The 19,666-nt window shown below is 40.5% G+C and overlaps 2 protein-coding genes across 3 annotated transcripts in view; one reads left to right on the top strand and one right to left on the bottom strand.

The window, feature by feature from the left end:
- Positions 1 to 361: 361 nt before the first annotated feature.
- Positions 362 to 13,019, top strand: usp42 (ubiquitin specific peptidase 42). Of its 2 annotated transcripts, none has more exons than XM_023280428.3 (18): positions 362 to 501; positions 2,723 to 2,969; positions 3,829 to 4,035; positions 4,184 to 4,294; positions 4,524 to 4,623; positions 5,489 to 5,556; positions 5,663 to 5,733; positions 5,876 to 5,958; positions 6,051 to 6,162; positions 6,272 to 6,412; positions 6,976 to 7,076; positions 7,390 to 7,555; positions 7,692 to 8,357; positions 8,462 to 8,541; positions 8,765 to 9,844; positions 11,298 to 11,608; positions 11,711 to 11,774; positions 11,884 to 13,019. In XM_023280428.3, the coding sequence occupies exons 2-17, from the start codon at positions 2,732 to 2,734 to the stop codon at positions 11,770 to 11,772; spliced, it is 3,597 nt and encodes a 1,198-aa protein (XP_023136196.1). In that variant the 5' UTR covers positions 362 to 501; positions 2,723 to 2,731; the 3' UTR covers positions 11,773 to 11,774; positions 11,884 to 13,019. The 2 variants fall into 2 exon arrangements, with proteins under 2 accessions (XP_023136196.1, XP_023136194.1); XM_023280426.3 differs by having other exon boundaries at positions 11,295 to 11,608.
- Positions 13,020 to 13,401: 382 nt separating this feature from the next.
- cyth3a (cytohesin 3a) overlaps positions 13,402 to 19,666 on the bottom strand; it is a 46,963-nt gene continuing 40,698 nt past the window's right edge. The window contains exon 13 of the mRNA XM_023280429.3: positions 13,402 to 14,827. Within this exon, the coding sequence (XP_023136197.1) occupies positions 14,755 to 14,827 (73 nt within the window). The 3' untranslated portion in view covers positions 13,402 to 14,754. The remainder of the gene's footprint in view (positions 14,828 to 19,666) is intronic.

Raw genomic sequence — 19,666 nt, 5'->3', positions numbered from 1 at the left:
ACTCCGAGGGCTTATGTACTTTCATGCATGCATTTTCAAAGTTTTTTTTCTCTGTCCTGTACATATGTTTTGTTATTAGTAAAGGTAATGCACTGTTTAATTTTCAGAAGTTATAAAGTGTAAAGGCTTTGAGGGCAGAGCAGTGTCTTTAGAAAATGTTTTTTTATGCATAGCTATTGTAATTATAGCAATTTCTTAAGTTTGGCGGTCTGGTTTTAGCCACTGGGACCACTTGCAGAGTAGCTCTATAGGTATAAAGCTCTTAATGTGGGCTGTACATCATGTACACAAAGGTCAGGGGTTTGTACATGCGACGGATCTTCCCGAAACACGTTCCTCTCAGAGAAACGGCAGAATGAGCCTATCACAGACGTCGTTTCATCGCAGGTACCCGGATGTACCCGTGGGGCAATTAGCTACGTCATTGTTCACCGCCGGACACCCGCTGGAAATAAGGAATGGATTTACAACCGCTATTAACGTATTCATAACAGATTCCAGGTGAGTGCCGAGTTGCTTTTACGATCGAGTTTGACTTTAACTATGTAGCCGTAATATTTCAGAGGCTCCGGGTCGCTCACATTTGATGTAGTAGTCTTACACCGGTTGTCTATGTCATGTCGGAGCGAGCGGCGCAGTGAGCACACACAGCCGCCGGTGTCGAGCCCCTCCTTTCTCCTCTAGCTAGACGTCCCGTTACTCACAGCCCACCCATTTTAAATCCAATATACCTCGAAATGAAACCAAAAAAATAAACTACTCCCCTACGTCCCAGTCCTTAGCTGTGTTTCTCTCCGCCATGTCAGCCCGCGTCCATCGTGCCGAGCTAGCTAGCTAGCTAGCCGCATTAGCAACAATATTGCCGCACGAACGCCGCCGCACGTAATGTTAGCTGCGCTTGCTAGCTGTGTTATGTTCGCCGTTTCCATGGTGTCTGTTTATTTATGAACTGAACGGGTCCGCTCATTGTTCACTAGAATTTTAGAAGAAAAAGGAAGGTTTTAGTCTTTGCTCCGTCTCCTACAAGAGATATCAGAAGATTTTGTGCGTGTTTTCTTGAAGTTTAGCTTCGCTGCGTGTTAAAGGCCTAGCTGCCGTCTGTTAGCCAACGTGAGCCAGTCTGTTGGAGCAGGTGGGAGGGAACAGCTGCTGTTGTAAACGTGCTTCCGACCAGGAAATTTGTCCCCGTCGGGTATATCAGCTACTAGCATTGACTTAGTGGTGAGTGATTTCAGTGATGTTTCTCATAAGTTGGTAGAATTGAACAAATGCAATATAGTTTTTAAAATTTGCCCGTGTCTTCTGATGTGTGGTATTTAAAGGGCATTTTGCACGACGACCATTATGGCTCTGACCAAGAGCTAAGTTAGTTTAGTGTTAAAATACAAACCGACGCTGAATGAGAGGTATTTTGCTCTTTGCTCATTTGAAGTTTTTATTTTTCTCTGAATGTTAATCAACGTATCTAATCCAATTTACTGAAGACAAAAGTGACAATACGAGATCATTGTAAATTGGCAAATTCGTATACTACCATGCATTTAACTTAAAAACCAAGAGTGTTAATGTGATGTTTACCAATTGCATTTAGTTGTTTTAATCGCACAGAAAAGCGATTTATTTTTATTATAAGAAGAATTATTCCAAACTAATGTCGAGTGATGTGTGTCAGTTTCCCTTCAGATCAAAACAAGTCAATTCAAATCAAATCACAAGCTTTTATTGTCATTGCATGTATACATGCAATGAAATAATAATAGTAATAGCTAACCTTCAAAAAAGTGTTCAGTTTCTTTAACTTTGGCACACACATACACACACATTAAAAATAAACAAAATCCATAGAACAAAAACTTAATCTAGTTTACTAAAGGCAAAGGTGATGATATGAGGTCAGTGTAAAATGGCAAATTTGTATAATCCAATGTGTTTAACTTAAAGTGTTAGTAAGATACTTTGCCTATGGCATTTAGTTGTTTTAATTAAACACACAGAAAAGTGCAATACGAATATGATGTATAATTAATCCAAACTAGTGTTGAGTGATATGTTCTTTCAGTTTATTTTCAAATCAAAATAAATCAATTCACGTCAAATCCAATACAATTCCTTTATTGTCATGGCATTTACATGTACAGTAAAATTTTCTATTTGTCATAAAAGAAAAATGTTCTATTTCTATATCTCAGTCACCCACACATGTACACGCATATTAAAAATAAAAAAAAGCTTCTCTCAAACAGTAATCTAATCCAGTTCAAGAAAGGCAAATGTGGTGGTATGAGGTCAGTGTAAATTGGCAAATTTGTATACCGCCGTGCATTTAAATTTAAGTGTTTATGTGATGTTTTACTTATTGCATTTAATTCTTTTCATCTAAATTCACAGAAAAGTGCTATGCAAGTATTCATTATTAATATCAATATTATTACAAATCCAAACTAATGTTGAGTAATATGTAGTGTTTTTTTTTGTTTCACTTCAAATCAAATCAGTTCACATCAAATCAAATGCTTTTATTGTCATTGCATGTACACATACAACACGATTAAATTTTTCTCTCTTCCACTTCCTTATCGTGGTCTCCCACACACATACACACACATTAAAAATAAAAACAACTTGTCAAGAACAGAAATGAGGTACACAATAACTTGCAAATCTTTTGCATTTTCTGCAGCTCATTAAGTTGTACACTTCTGTGTCTCTGCCTCTAATACAGCTATGAACAATGACCATAGTTGACAGATCTTCAGAAAAGTCTGACCACGAGTCAGTCGGATGTAACCGATCCTCCTTCACTAGTGGAGACGTGGGGATGGACGGTAGTTGTTCCAGCAGCTGGGCAGTGGGCTCCACCATGCCCAGTGACTCTCCAAGGCTGAAGGCTCCAGGATGCCTGGGCCCAACGATTGGAGCTGCTGTCTACAACAGTACACCCTCATCTGTGGAGCGGCCCAAGGAGCAAGGTAAGCGTGAGGGGCTTTTATCAGCTGTGTTTTTAATGCATGTGTCTTGAAAGCTCAGATGAAACTATAAAGGATGTTGGTTGGTTATACATATTCCATCGCATACAGACAAAGGCTTAGCCAAGTGATGCTGTCTGTCTTATCCTCCACTTATCCTTCACACAGTAGACACTTAGAAAAGTTTCTCAACACATGTTGTCACATGTCCAACTGCAAACGCATTTGTGGCTATTAGCTATTTTTCCCATGCAGGTGCAATACCAGTACTTTGCAGACATGACTATCTTGAGATAATTATGTTGGTTTTACAAAACAAAACATGTTTCTGATCTTTTTTTGTCTGATTCCAAATTGTTTGTATTTGCAAACAGAGAACTGTTATATGTAAATTTTGTGATTAAGTGAAAGCTGCATTACTGAGCTAATCATTTTGCTACTATTTTTGCACAAGAGTGTGACACAACTGTTTTTGTGGGTGTTGTGTTGCTGCTTCCATTCTGCTTTCATTCATCCAGTTATATAACCCAGCCAGTTTTGAAGCGAGAACATGATCAATCACTTGAGCTTATGACACAATTGGGGTTTGATATAAAGATCAGCAGCCCAACTTGTTTAGCAGAAACAAAAGAGAGAACAAACTCTGTCATGTATTTTCCAATTCATTGTATATTACAGTCAGCTGTCAGAATCACATTATGTAACAGTGATAGCTACTCCTGCAAGTCCCAGTGCGCATCTATCATGTGCTAGTATGTCGTTGCTTTAGCAATATTGCACATTACAGATATTTGTTTATGTCCGGGACCTGGCAAATGCACTGAATCAAATTTTTGTAATAATTGTGGCTCTGTGTGTCCAGTGATAAGCAGTACCGATGGAATTGACTTGCCCCAGAAGGTCCTATTCTCTCCAGAGCGGCTCGTCCTAAAGTGGACCCAGGTTCACCGCATTGGTGCAGGCCTGCAGAACATGGGGAACACCTGTTTCCTCAACTCAGCTCTGCAGTGTCTCACCTACACCCCTCCGTTAGCTAACTACATGCTGACGCGAGAACACTCCAAAACATGTAAGTTAGCGTTTCATGGTGGTTTTAATTGTACGGTCATGCAATAATTATCATACCATTCTCGATAATTTCTGCAGTGTCTATGAACGTCTGTCTTACCTGAATCTCATTTTACTCATCAATGTTTTGCCCATCTGTTCTGCTACAGGTCATGAGCCAGGCTTCTGTATGATGTGCACCATGCAAAACCACATCATTCAGGTTTTTGCAAATTCTGGGAATGTCATTAAGCCCATTGGTGTGCTCAACGAGCTCAAAAGTAAGTGGATGTCTGTTAAGATAGAGTATGAAAGCTATCCATGTTTGAAATGTGTACCTGAAATGAATGATAGGAGGCGCTGTCTGACTGTTTACCTTTTCAATTTTGGAGGGAAATCTTCTGGCAGGAGTTTGTATTCTGCTGGTAGAAGAAGTGTACGCTTCATTTTAAAGGTGGTATCATTTACCTTACTCATATCTCTCCCTGCTTCATCTTTTTTACTACACAGGGATTGCAAAGCACTTCCGCTATGGAAGCCAAGAGGACGCTCATGAGTTTCTGCGGTACACAGTGGATGCTATGCAAAAGTCCTGCTTACCTGGAACCAAGTAAGTGTGACTGTTAAAAATATACTTATATTACACTACCATGCTCACTTGGACTAACAATAGTAAAGTAATTCTAGTAAGAGAAAAGGTTTTTTATTTAAGCAAACACCTTCCAGGATTAATCCTATGTAGTCTCTATTTCATTGCATGTAATTGATATACCTACCTATATTCATGCTTCTGCGTTTCTATGTGTGTGTAACTTTGTGAGCACGCAGCCATTTGTATACACAGTGGGGTGTATGTCTGCAATGCATATGCTTTAATGTGTATCCATTTTAATATTTTCTGTGCTCTATCAAGACACCCTAAGCACATGTTTGATAATACACTGCTTATGACATATTATAAGAAACTTGAGCTACAAGGAATATGTAGATGCACTGAAACATTCATGTTTTCTGCTGCAATGTATGGAATCCATTTTGAGCCTCATGTCCACATATGAATCCTACATGCATTTTCAACAAAGTACAGCAGGGTGTCTTTAATAGATACACTGGCCTAACTACTGACGTTCTCATAGTAGTAGGCTCCGTCCGTCTCGAGAGACGATGGTGTGTGCCTAGGTCAAACGTCCTTTCCTTCTCTGTCGCCTTTCCTCATTGTTCTTAAACAATGACTCTTAAAAAGTGATTTTTAAGAAACTAAGTCTGTACTTGTTTCTTACTCTGTAGTGACAGGTTACCTCACAGATAATTACTCTTGCTTTAATTGCTCTCTTTCTCACTTCTGCTTGAGCTATAATGTTTTATAACTTGACAGTTTAAAATACTGGAAAGTGACATTATTATTTCTACACCCATGTAACCGTAAAAGTTTTGTTTGTTGGGTTAATACAAGAGCCATTAAATTTTTTTGACAGATTGGACAGGCAAACGCAGGCAACCACTTTTATTCACCAAGTATTTGGCGGGTACCTAAGGTCCAGAGGTAAGCTCCTAATGTTGATTTGTTTTCTTGATTTGTCTCTTCTATGTAATGCCATGTGTTTATGTTTTACAGCATAGCTGTAATAACACTGTTTTGTGTTTTGCAGTTAAATGTTTAAACTGCAAAGCAGTCTCAGATACATTTGACCCTTTTCTGGATGTTACTTTGGAAATTAAGGTAATTAGACAACATTCATTGTCATTTGTAAGGCTGATATGTATTCTAGGTATTGATAAAAATATGTAAATCTACTTGAAGATTTTGTTGGAGCTCATAAGAACAGTTCCAGACACTAAAATAGATTTTTCTCTCCATGCAGACGGCTCCCAGTGTCTCCAAGGCTCTGGAGCAGTTTGTCAAGCCAGAACAGCTGGATGATGAAAATGCCTACAAATGCACCAAGTAAGTCAGCAATGATAAGCAAGGTCCAGGGGTTATTTCTTTACTTATGAATCAGTTTGACAACAAACTAATCAAACCTGTGTTTTCCTCAGGTGCAAGAAAATGGTCACAGCCTCAAAGAGATTCACGATCCATCGCAGCTCCAATGTGCTCACCCTCTCACTCAAACGCTTTGCAAACTTTAATGGAGGCAAAATCACAAAGGTACTGTGGACTATAATTTTCACTAAGACCATATGGGCCTTAGACAGCTCCCTGGTGTACTGCCATTATTGTTAATTTTGATATTAATCAGTTGTTTTCTGGTCATCAGGATGTGAAATATCCAGAGTACTTGGACCTGCGGCCCTTCATGTCTCAGTCCCAAGGGGAGCCCCAGCTCTACGGGCTGTATGCTGTACTGGTTCACTCTGGATTCAACTGTCATGCTGGACACTACTTCTGCTATATTAAGGTACTGGCAGTGCTACCAACCACTGTTCTAATCTATCAGAAGGCTGCTGTTGCCTGGTACATACGCACACATTTGTCTCAACAGTTCATCAACAGCTCACTGCAGCAGAGATGAATGATGAGTTCCTACAAAGGTCTCAACAGACTCAGAGCTTAACTGAGAACATACAGAGCACTACACATGTATTCAAAAACTTAGGAAAGGACATAATATTCTTTTATGAAGCTTTTCAGTTTTTGATGATGTCAAAAATGATTTTTCTAATTCATGTTTATTATTGTATTGTACTGTCATACATTTAAAACTTTACCTGTTTGTTAATCCCATTAAAATACACGATGGGCAAACAATGGGCAACAATGACCTTAATAATCAACCTAAAGCAGAATTCTACGCAATTTTTTTACATCAACAAAAACTGCAAATGCGTAAGCTTTGTAAAAGTAGAATTTATAGCAGAGCTGTATGTACAAGGATTACCAGGGAATGCATTTAACACTTTAAATCCAATTCTGAAACTGAATCTGTTGTGTCAAACCTCCCAACTCTCTTCTGTCTCACAGGCAAGCAATGGTCAGTGGTATCAGATGAACGATTCCTCTGTGTCTGTCAGTGACATCAGGTCTGTTCTCAACCAGCAGGCCTATGCGCTTTTCTACATCAAGTGAGTAAATCATAGTTCACCAACTTTAAATTCTGAATCTGTGCATAAAATTGAACAGAACTGTAATTCAGCTGTTAACTTAGGCACATTCCCTCTTGCTTAGAATTTTCTTTCCCGTATTAGTGAAAATGTCAGTGTACTTGTTTATAAGAGTAGATACAGTGAAATACTGCAATACATTTCCCTCTGTTTTTTCATTTTGTTGAAAAAGCAGTTTTACAGTGTCAGTTTTTAAAAATGAATCTACTCAACAAATTGCCTTTTGCCAGTGATGTGCTTGCGTTTGTTAATGTCCATTTTATGTTGTCATCAGATCCACTGATATGAAAAAAACTGGGGACTATACCCACCTGAGCCATAAGCCAGGTATCTCTGGCCAGTCATCTCCACGACCGGTGGTAACACCACGCATCAACCCCACCGTCCACCACAACAACATTGGCTTCATTGGTCCCCAACTGCCACCACACATGACCAAGGTACTACCAATCTTTTGACATTAGTGGTTTAACATAGCCTGGTGTTATAAATGTTTTTGAATGTTAGCATTTTAAATGTGTAGACAGTGTGACTTGAATCCTAAAAGCTTCTTCTACCCCTGATTTTCCTCCTCAGAGCACTCTCCACGTTAATGGGAATGGATCTCTGAGGGACTATCCCACCAGCTCCAAGCCCAGCACCAGCAGCGTGGTGGGAAAACCAGGGCATGGACTGGCTTCTTCTTCCTCCATCTCCCACTCAATCAGCCGGCCCACAATGATCCCAGACCACGACAAACGGCAGAAGCTTTCATTTTTCATTGGACAGGGCAAACAGAACCACCTATCCTCCTCCTCGTCCTCTTACAGCCAGCCGTCCTCTGCCAGCAGCTCCTCCTCCAGCTCTTTATCCTCCACACAGTCTACCTCAGACGTCCATTCAGATGTTCGCTTTGTTCTACGTCAACTTAACCATGTTAATGGCACGTCTTGCAGTAACGGGGATCACCACACTGGAGGGAACGGAGCGTCATTCCTGGTGCCGTATGGCCAAGAATCTTCAGAGGAGTCAGACCAGGAAGCCCCTGGCTCTCTGGATAACGGCTGTTTATCCAAGTCTCACCCTAAGGGAAATAATGGCACTGGAGATTTTAGCAATTCTCCTAAAACCACCAATGGAGAGTCAGGAGCGCACCATAATGGCAATGGATTAAATGGACAAACCTATGGAGTCTCTAAATCCAACCAAAATGGACACCATTATGGACACCACAAAGTGAATGGACACAACACCTCTGACAAGGTAAATTATATGCTTACTGTTCATAATGTGTAGAAGATGTGCTTAATTGTCGTTTGATGACTACATTAATGATCATTGTCTAATGGTCTTTTTGCACTCTTCAGATCTCTGGCAGTAATCATGGCGGTTTCTCCTCTGTGGCTCCTGCGGCTAATGGACTAAGCAGTGACCGTAGTCAACCAAAGTAGGTGTAACATTCTAACTCTAAGCTGGAAAAATCAAAAAAAAAATTATTCCTCTGTCACCCACATTACGTAGTTTAAAAAAACTCTTCATGAAGTAATGAGTTTGAAGAAACGACCATAATTTAAGTAAAAACCTACTTTTTTGCCCTGGCATTGACTGTACAATGTTGCACCCATTAGGCATCGTGCTCACATGCTTTCATTTGTTGTTTGTTTTTCCAGCAAAGAGGCCCATACTCCTTCCTCATCCCAGGCCAGTTCTTCTCAGAGCATTCATCCTGCTGCTAATGAAGGCCAGCACCTCTCTACTCCTGAAATAAGGGCTAAAAGTCTGTCTGAACCCCTGCCTCACCACACAGCACCCATGGCTGTTAGTTCTCCACCTCCTGCTACTGCTACAAAGACCCATTCTGTTGCATCTATAGAATCTGCTGCTTCTTCTGGGCATCATGGCAACCCTGCGGCCTTATCCACCCAGCCAGACTGCTCTCAAAGCACCAGTGGGCCATCTGTAACTCCACAGAAGGTTAGCATCAGCAAGATTGAAGCCAAGGACCTACCACAAAGCAATGGTCCATCAGCAGTGACTGAGGGACGTCCAGATACTAAGGAGCAGCATCAGTCCAAGCCCAGTTATAGAGTCAATGAAAGACAATCCTCCCGAGACAGGGAGAGAGACAGACTCTACTCTGATACTGGCAGAGACAGGGAGAGACACTACAGGGACAGGAGCCCGGAACGGCCGAGACGGGACTACCGAGATAACCGCAATTATCGCTCGTACAGGGATCGTTCCCCTCCTCAAAAACTCTCAAAAAGAGACTGGGATTCTGAGCGTCGATGGGAGCGAGCTGTTCATCTCCCTAGAGACCGTGATCGTGACAGAAGCTCTTACAGTTACAACTACTACCGCCAACGATCCAGGGAGGATGTGGATCGTGGGCGGAGGGGATACGATTACTACCGCGAGGACTCTCATAATCAGCGCAGGTGGCACAAAGAAAGCCGAGATTCCCGGGCAGTGAAGGACAGGAGCAGGGAGAGAGACTATTACCCTTCTAAAGAGGGGACTTCCTTGCCTGCAACAATGTCAGAAACAAGCAAGTTCAAGGGCTTCCCACCACGGGTTCTCCTCTCCACATCTGAGTCAGCACTGAACAGGGAGGATCAAAATCACAGGAGGACTGCTGATCATCCGAGCAAGGAGAGGGACGATAGCTCTGAGGCCCGTCGCTCTAAAAAACACAAAAAGAGCAAGAAGAAGAAGAAGTCGAAAGATAAAGACAGACACCGTGAGAGCGGGTGAGTTGTGTCATCTTTGTGTGCATGCTGCACCACAGTAAAAGTCGAACTTCTTTCGGTAATCTGTTCTGCTAAATATTAGTTTGCTACACTGTTCACTGTGCAGACTCATGCATGTTCAGAGTTTGACGCTAGATGGCTGTTCTCAGATCAACTCAATGCATACATGGAATGTGATTTTAAAGTATTTAACCTGCCGGCCAGATTTCTGACATTACATGTAGTTGGGAAGCCAGTCCATGTCCAGTTTGTTGTGGAAACTTGAGCGGCATTGCATACACAATGAAAATCGTCTTGCAGTGATGTAGGAGACATCTACTAGACAGTAGTCAAACCTTTGTTTTGGAAAAATACTTGCATATTCATGAATGATCTTTTTTTTATATGATAAGAGGCCTAGATGTAATTAAAATGATTTTAATTAATTTATCTTTTGTATGGAAAACCACATCAGAGTCAAATAATATTTAAAAACAGAATATCTGTATAAATCTGTATCTTTGAGCAAATCTAGAGGGAACCTTTACATTCAAAGATGCAAACCTGCACAGTAATTTTGAGTCTAAAGCAGAACATCAATATCACCAACCTCAGCTGGAAACTGAAAAACTTGATTTTCTTCATTTTAGAGATGAAATAGTATGTCAATATATCATTCAGTCAATGGGTGAAAGAACTGATGAGAAATGATAAACATCCTCAGGTTCCAGCTTCTCAAATGTTGGCATTTGTTGATTACCTGTCATTAATAAACTGATTTGTTATAATTTCTGACTTTAATTTGAGAGAACAAGATATTTGAAGACATCACACACAAACAGTACCATGAAGTTGCAAAGAGTGTATTCTTACTTTTTTTGACTTTTTTCTGGTATAGTGATTCATTGAGAATGAAAGTCAATAAGCTATAGCTAGGGCTGGGCAGTGATAAAGAACAGTTGTCATGATAAAATGTTTCATTTCTGTTTATCAGTAACTACTGATATTTTTTAATAACTTATTTCCAATAAAGACTAGTAGAAAAATATTTTTAAGATAACCATCTATTACCGTCAATTACTTGGAGTTCAACCACTTTAGGGCACACAGGTTAATAATTTTAACAATAACAATTTTAACACTAATGAAAGACACACCAGTGAATAAATTTCTCATTGATACAGATGAATAAGGATAAAGAAATTATCGCACTGTGGTTTGTTAATGCAACCGAAATTTGTGTTTTTGTTGATGGTTTGCATCTGATTCATTGAAGTGAAACTGTCAAACATTCTGTCAAACTATTTTCTTATTGCTATTAATGCAGGATTTATCGCCTATATATATTACTGTTGTTTTACTGACCAAACCTGGTAGTACCACTTCATTTTTGTTTACATAGGCAATAAAGCCTGATACCTGTTAGTTTTGTGGGTTGAGGATAATCATACCATTTTCTGTCTTCCCCTAGAAGCTCCGACGGAGATTCCGACAGAGCCACTGAAACAAAAAAGAACAAAAAGAAAAAGAGGAGGCACCGGGACAGCGATCCTGAGGAGCACAGCCCAGGAGCAGCTCGGAGCCACAGAAACAGGAGCAGTGAGGAAAGGGAGAGCCGCAAGCGGCGTTACTCAGACTTTAAGTACTCTAAACATGACAACGGTTATTCACCAGAAAAGCCCCGCCGCACAGACAGCGCTGACCACAGCAGTAACCATCTATCACACTCCCGCCACACCTCACCCACAAACGGTTCAACTCAACGCTGCTTCAACGGATACACAGGTAGTACAGCCCTTTTTGCATTCAAGGTCATCTTCCAAAAATCCTGAAATAAATGCTGCTGTTAAGGCTAGTTGACTTAAAGTTTTGTTCCCTGTTTTATAGGAAATGGTTACAGTCGAACCAATGGCAACTCCTACGGATATTCCAGTGGCCTCAAACACTGACTGTGAGTGGGCATCTTTTTTTAGTGCTCTCAACTCTACAGTCAGCAGCACTAAACAGTTGGTAGCGCTATTGTAGTCACACATGTTTTGATCTCTTCTTTCTTGTTTCAGATACATCACCACCATTTTAACAACAGCAAAGGAATGACATTGACAACTTTTTGACGTGGTGCTTCTTCATTGGGAATAAATTGTATTTTTCCCACAACTGAAGTGTTTTAAATGTTCAAGAATATTTTTGTTTTTAGTTTATTTTTTTTAACGGCATTGATTTATTTGCCGTAATTCTCCTAACGTTAAAAAAACAAACAAAAAACTGTTACCTGGTGGAACATTTCTGATTAAAAATATTAATATATACTTGTATGAACACAAACAAAGCCTGGAGCTTAAACATCTCAACTGCTGCTCAGTGGAACTCAGGACTTGAAAACTTGTTAACATCCATCACTGATATCCACCTGCTACAAAAAAGAGCAAAACTAAAGGGAAAAGGAAAAGAACTGTAAGGCATCATGTTGGTTGTGAGCAAGATGTCACCATATCTACAGAGCTGCAATGTTGTTAGTTTTTTCTTTGATCCCACTGGGAGCAGTCAAACTAATGGAGGGAGATATTTGTGAAGGAGACCGACGAGCGCAGTGGTGGGAACAAGGCTTCGCTGACTGATACCTCCATGTTAACCCTGGACAGACTTGAGAACATTTCCCAGCTTTTTCTTCACGTCTTTGTTTCCATTTTGCTCTGAAGCCTAAGATTCACACTTTTTAAACTTTTTCACAAGATGCAGAGGGTTTTTTTTCTCTGGATCATGCCTCTCTCCTGTCATTCTGTTGTTTTCTTTTTAAACATTCAAAAAGAAAAGCATCAAAAACTTTGTTATCATGGCCGTGGACCATTTGTGTTAGCTTTTTAATGACAAAATACAGTTTGTGTCTTCTAGCATCATAAAAAATACTGTGAATTTAATTTTGAACTGTACTATCAGTTATTTTTATACGTAAAGATCCTGTATCAGGATTCTCTGATGTTTTGTTGATTTGCTTTGTTTTTAGGAAAACTCGTGGTAATTTTGACCATATTCTCTGAACAAAAGTCAGCAATGATTATGGTTAGCGTTTTTCTTTCTGTTTCAGCTTTAGACAGAAGTTGAGGAAAAAACTGCTGTTATACTTTTAGTTTAGCATGTCAGAATTTATACATTGTATAAGGTAAAAGCCTTAAAATACATTTGTTAATGTCAGAAATTGTAATTTGTTCTTGGACTTTGTTTACAAGCTGCATTGAAGTGAATGGAAAAATGCTGATTGAGATGACATGAGTTTGCCAGGGATTTTTAACAACAAAAGCTCCTGTCTGCCTTTGTATGATATAGGATAGATTGATTGTATTCGAACCTCTTGTTGAACAAACTTTCCACTACAGTTAAATTATGATGTAGATCGGTTAACTGACAGCACTCTTCTGTATTCAGGTTTTGTTAAATGCACACACTTTCTAGCTCTATGGGTCAGCAAAGCGGCTCAGCTCACACTATTTTACTCACAACACTCTTTCCATGTTCGAAATAACCAAAGACCTGGTAAGTTTTGAGCGTTTCTCGCTGAATTCACATGCACGCAAGAACACTTTTCTGATCAGCATGTATTTTTATTCAAAGTCTACATCAAAGTATTGAGGAGCAGTTTCCCCAAACAAAGATCAAACCATGTTTAAACCTAAAAGATGCACCCAGTGAGTAAAGCTCTGGCTGTGGGTTGGTTTGATCTGTCTGTGGGAAAACAGTCCTCAGATTCCAGTCAGCATTCACCCAGTTGGAAAATTCCAGTATCTTGTCTGTTTCACTTTTCGAAGAGTTTCTGTCCTCTACTCCCCTGTCTTGTTTTTCTTTCATACAACATCATGTATTATCTGATCCTCAGTAATAACACAGTGTGAGGAGGTTTCACTGCTCCACAAGGAGCTGCACAAGATCCCTCTTCCACTATTGTAAACTGTTAGCTGTCAAACAAAAAAAAAAACAAAAAAAAAAGGTGAACGGGTATAGGCTACAGCCATTATGATTTACACAATACATGAACACAAAAAAAAAATACAATATGTACATTATATACTATACATGCATTATAATGTAAGTTGGGTGGGCTGCCTCTTTTGTGAAACAAGAAAATAAATACAAACAAAATGATCACAAAGGTGGATCTTCAATACATAAAATACTTTCAGATGACAATATATATGATGCATTATAGCTTTTTGAAACTGTGGCCACTTCATAGGCGTCATTACACTCGATATATGTTCTCAAAACCTGCTTCCATTTGTTGGCCTGAGTAGAAATGATACAGAGAACTGTAAATGAAGAACCAAGGTCGAATTTCTAGAATAAATCAGTACGTTTGCATATACAGATACAGTCACTTGAGGGCCACCAGTCAGACCAGCTGACTGGTGAGCTTGAGGCTTTCTGTAGTCACATGTCACTACAAAAAAACGTTGGCAGTTGCTGACGGAGGTGTAGGTAATAAAATGGCATCTTGCTGGCAGGGAGTCGGGATGACAGGAGTACAGCTTTATGGCAATGGATAATCAGGTTTCAACTCCTCGCAGTGTAGTGTCGTGCAGTGGATTCGATTCCTAATGTGTCCAGCAGAGGGCAGTCTCTTCACAAGGTATGAAAAGATCCCACAATCGCAGATGTGGCCGTCTCTCCAACAAATTCTCCATTATCACTCAGTTCCTTCTTCTATGCTTCACTTCAATATTCAGAGTCCGTGCCCCAATTAAATACGAGCTTCTCACATCAGCCAAGGATTGAGGTGCAGACGATCTTCAGGTGGAGATAAAGATACAGTCCCACCTGTGTCTGCTGCTAGAACAAATAGGAGACCTTCACGACTCCCACAACACACACACACAGACCCACAAGGACTCCTGGTCACAGAAATGGTGCTGACAGATGTAGCTGCAGGTGGGCGGTCATCATTTCTTATTGGCTATCCTCCTCTTCCTGGTGGCCAGCATGTCATAGAAAGGATCCCTGCTGATGCTCGCTCTGTGGAGAGGACAGGAAGGAACAGATTAAAGACTGACTGCTTCCAAATGCTCTCAACAAGGACATATTCATCAACATTGTGAACAACATTTTAATGCTCACATCTTATTCTGTGCTATCAGTGCATCTTTCCCGGAACACATCCCGTCTTGTGCCACCCAGCTTCGATTCTGAGTCATCAACACCAAAGACCTGACATTCACGGGGATTTGTTATGCCTCAGAAACCTGATCTTCACACAAACTTCACCTTTGTTTGTGCTATTAATATCTCAGCATCTCGTCATTCACGTTGTCCACAAAACACCAAACAAATGTGGGCGAGTCTGACAGTTGTGAACTTCAAATAAAGCACATCATCAGGAGAATTTTGGGCTGGATTTTTGTGTGCTAGCCAGTTTAAAGCTGCATTAAGTGATGAGGAGAGGAAACAGGCTGACACACTGACAGATTTTAAGCTGATAAACTAAACATGTTGGCCAACAGCTGCCTGTAAAACACACATCAGATGCAAAGCAGCATTAGCTTTCATTTAGTGTTGTGTTTATGGCCGATTGATGCCAAATACAATTATTATTAGCTACTTTTAACCCTAGGATGACCACACCATGGCAGCATTACAGAAACACAAAGCAGCCTGTCCTGGTTCCGTATAGAAGTTGAGCTTCACTATAGTTTACTTCTGTTTATAATGAATCAGTATTATCAGGTAAACTCCACGAGCCCCTGACCAGCTGCATTATCCAGATCGATAACCAAAACAAACTTTTAGTGAGGTATTTTGAGAATGTGGACCTCAGGAAGACGAGTAACCCCTGTGATGGAAGCTAATGGGCATCCAAATGAATGAATGAATAATGATCTGCTAAGTTTATTAGCTGGTTGTTAACTTTGTGCCTGCTGTTTTGTGTTGTGTGGGCAGTTGATTGGTAGACAGAAAAGAATACTACGAGGGTGATGTAACTGATGTTCAACAGTGAAGTTTCATGCTGTAAAACCAGTAATTGTGTATAAAGATAAATCCGCCATGATGTCACTCAAAGAGCCTTTTTGAAGCTCAGTGCGGTGGCAGTGCCTGACTCCTCCTAACTCCTGGCTTATCCAAAAATGAACAACAAAGGTGACAAAAAAGGGAAGTTGTGGGCAAAGATATCTGGGCCATGATCTGTCATGTGACTGTACCGACCTGTCATTCAAAGCGGTCATACCCTTAATTCTGCCTGACTTTAGACCTTCATATCTCCCTCACCCCAGCAGGTGAAGGCAGACAGCTGCCCTCCCTGAGCCTGGTTCTCCTGGTGTTCTTCCTCTAAAGCCTTTGCCCAGAGGGAATCACTGGGTTTCTTTCTAAAATATTGTAAGGTTTTGACTTAAACGTTGAAATAAGCCAGGTAAATTGTTTAACATTTATCTTGTATCTCAACTGGTAAGCACGACTGGGTCAAATTCTGTTGGTTTAAACGTGCTCTATACACTACCATTTTGGATCACTTTGAAATGTCCTTATTTTTGAAAGAAAAGCAACTTTTTTCAATGAAGATAACTATAAATTCATCAGAAATACAGTCTAGACCAGGGGTAGTCAACACGGTGCCCGCGGGCGCCTGGTTGCCTGCAGAGACCATGTGAGTTGCCCGCAACAGGTTCTAAAAATAACACTAGTCACAATGAAATTCCTTATAAAAAAATATAGTTGCTGTTCTTTTTAAATCAAAAATACTTACATTAATGCAGATTTCAAATTACAATATTTATGATAATTTTAATTTTTTTTTTTTTTTAAAAAACAAAAATGTCTTCGGTGTAAATGAACTCTGACCGTGTCCGAGTCAAAGTTCACTGCGCATGTCAAACCACCACGTCACTGCTGAAGCGTCCGGGCGTAGACACTTTGGGAAGCTAGATGTGGTTTTTACCCCCAAAACATGACAGAGAAGTGAAAGAGAAAACACTATTTTCACGATGACTGGGAGGAAGAGTTCTTTTTCACGACAGTGAAAGACAAACGTATGTGTCTCATTTGCGGGGCGACTACTGCGTCGGCAAAGCGGCACAATGTGGAGAGATGCTACTTTAGCCGCTACAAAGCTTCCATGCTAACTAGCCACCTGCTAGCACACTTAGACTGTATGCACACTACGGGCAGGAAAAGCCTGGGACTTAAAGGCAGCTTTGACATCTACTAAGCGGCGAAAAGTTTCTTCGTGGAGAAAAATGTACCATTAGAAAAGCTTATTTCATTGAAGACAGACGGGGCTCCTCCATGACGGGTCGCCATGCAGGCTTCATTGTACGATGCAGAGGTGATCCAGACTTCCCAACATTCCTACATTACCACTGCATCATTCACCAGCAGGACATATGTATGTACAAAAGTGGCCGGATTTGATCATGTGATGACTCGTGTCGTGAAGATCATAAATGGCTCCAAAGCCAAACAACCAGGACATTGAAGGTGCTGCTGGAGGAGCTTACAGCTGAACATGGTGACCTGTTACTACACACAGAAACCCCATGGATCAGCGGGGGAACAGTTTTGCAGCGTTTTTTGTCACTGTTGGCCGAAATCAAAGAGTTGATGCAATTCAAAGGGGAAGACACCTTGCTGCTTGAGGACACAGAGTGGATTCTTGCCCTTGCATTTTTAACGGACATCACTGGGAAATTGAACCATCTGAACTGTGAGCTGCAAGGTAAAGGTAAGACATGATAAGCTCTGCAATGCCAGGCTTCCCACTAACACACATTTACAGACAAAGAAAGAAGTAACATGTTGTCATTCAAAACACCGTGCCATTACACAAAAATGTGAAAAATTATTTGTTGAAATCATGTAATGATTTGTTGTTATGATCTGTTAAAAATGTTGCAATGCTGGTGAAAAATGCTGGTGATTAGTACTAATGTGATAGGATTCATTTCAAAATGTGAAAGAGTTGATTTTTTTTCTTACATAACTGATAATTTGTACAAACATGGGACAGAGTTCATGAATTGTTCAAAAATGTTACAAAGGTAGAGGTTTGCAAAAATGAAGCATGATTTGATGACAGTTAATGATTTCCTAAAAATGTTAGAAGTGATAATTTGCACAGACATGTCACTGGTGTGATTTTGAACAAAATGCTGCAAATATGCTGATTCATACAAAACTGCCAAGAAAGATATTTACCAAAGTTTCAGAGATGGGATACCTCCATCCATCCATTATCTATACACCGCTTAATCCTCATTAGGGTCGCGGGGGGGGGCTGGAGCCTATCCCAGCTGACTCGGGCGAAGGCAGGGGACACCCTAGACAGGTCGCCAGTCTGTCGCAGGGCTAAGATGGGATACCTCTGACTTTTAAATATTGGAACAGATTTCCATATATGGGTGTGTGTGTGTGTGTGTGTGTGTGTGTGTGTGTGTGTGTGTGTGTGTGTGTGTGTTTCCTACCGTCATTGTTGTGGAAATCGTCGTGAATAATTATTGTAAGGAATAATTAACATAAATGTGATCAGAGAGTCTTTTTACATATTATTTTCAGTATTATTATTGTTTAAAGGTGATGGCGCAAGTTTGCTATTGAGGAAGTTTGTATCAAACAAGGTGCCCTTCGTACTACTCAGTACCCTTGAAGTTGCTCTCAGGTTCAAAAAGGTTGGTGACCCCTGTTCTAGACATTGTTAATGTGGTACATGACTGTTCTTGCTGGAAACAGCTGATTTTTGATAGAATATCTACATAGGAGTACAGAGGAACATTTCCAGCAACCATCACTCCTGCGTTCTAATGCTACATTGTGTTAGGTAATCGTGTTGAAAGGCTAATTGATGATTAGAAAACCCTTGCACAGTTATGTTAGCACATGAACAATGTGGATAAGTGTGAGTTTTTATGGATTATCGATGACATGACTTCACTTCATTTAATACAATCTAACGTGGTAGGCTCAATAAAAATTCACCCTTTGTATAGTTGTCATGAACAAGGAAATTAGCTATAGCGACAATAAATTCTTGTCGGACCAGGCTGTAAACATGTTTATTTCTGCTGTACAGTTGAACATTTTAACATGGGGGTCTATGGGGATATTGACTCACTTTTGGTGCCACTAGGGGACATCAGAGGAACTTCTGTTTTTAGCACTTAAGCGATGGCTTCCTTATTCAGCCACTTGTTTAAAACCAATAGCAATAAACTAAAAAAAAAAGCTAATAATTACTATTTTCAGGAATTAACTGTGGGCTTGTAATGTCATACACCACTTACATGACAAATACAATTCAGAGCTGCTATACAAAATCTGATTATAGCTGCTTTAAGTTGTTAGCGTGTGTTAATGTGGCCCCAAAGCAGCTCATGTTTCCTACAGAAGAATCTAACTTCATACTCTGATGTGCTGTCAGTGTGGTGAAGATGGGAATGATGCTGAGTAATTATCTGCTTTCCCAGCAGCATAACGGTTGACGTGCTGAGGCGGCCTGTCCTGCGTGTGTCTAGTTACTACAACAGCAGTTTCCAGCTCTGTAGATGAGTCAGGTGGGACAGTGTGTGTGTGTGTGTGTGTGTGTGTGTGTGTGTGTGAAATCTGCTGACCACAGTACAGTCTGCCGCCCCACTCGTTGAGCCAGTCAAGTGAGAGTGTGGATTCGGCAGCACAGCTCTGTCCTGCTGAGCCTCTTTCTGTGACCATCATTATGTGTGCAACTGGACTCAGCAGTCAGTACAAGTCAACACTCGTGGTGCACACTTGTGCTTTTTTCACTCTGAGGCCTCCTGCAGGATGTGAAACAGTGTGTCATGTGAAGGTCAATGGACTGTAAATCTTCCAAACCAAGAAAAATGATCACCTCTC

This window comes from Amphiprion ocellaris, chromosome 18 (assembly GCF_022539595.1).
Source record: "Amphiprion ocellaris isolate individual 3 ecotype Okinawa chromosome 18, ASM2253959v1, whole genome shotgun sequence".
NCBI classification, from domain to species: domain Eukaryota; kingdom Metazoa; phylum Chordata; class Actinopteri; family Pomacentridae; genus Amphiprion; species Amphiprion ocellaris.
This window is presented reverse-complemented; position numbering and strand designations above follow the sequence as displayed.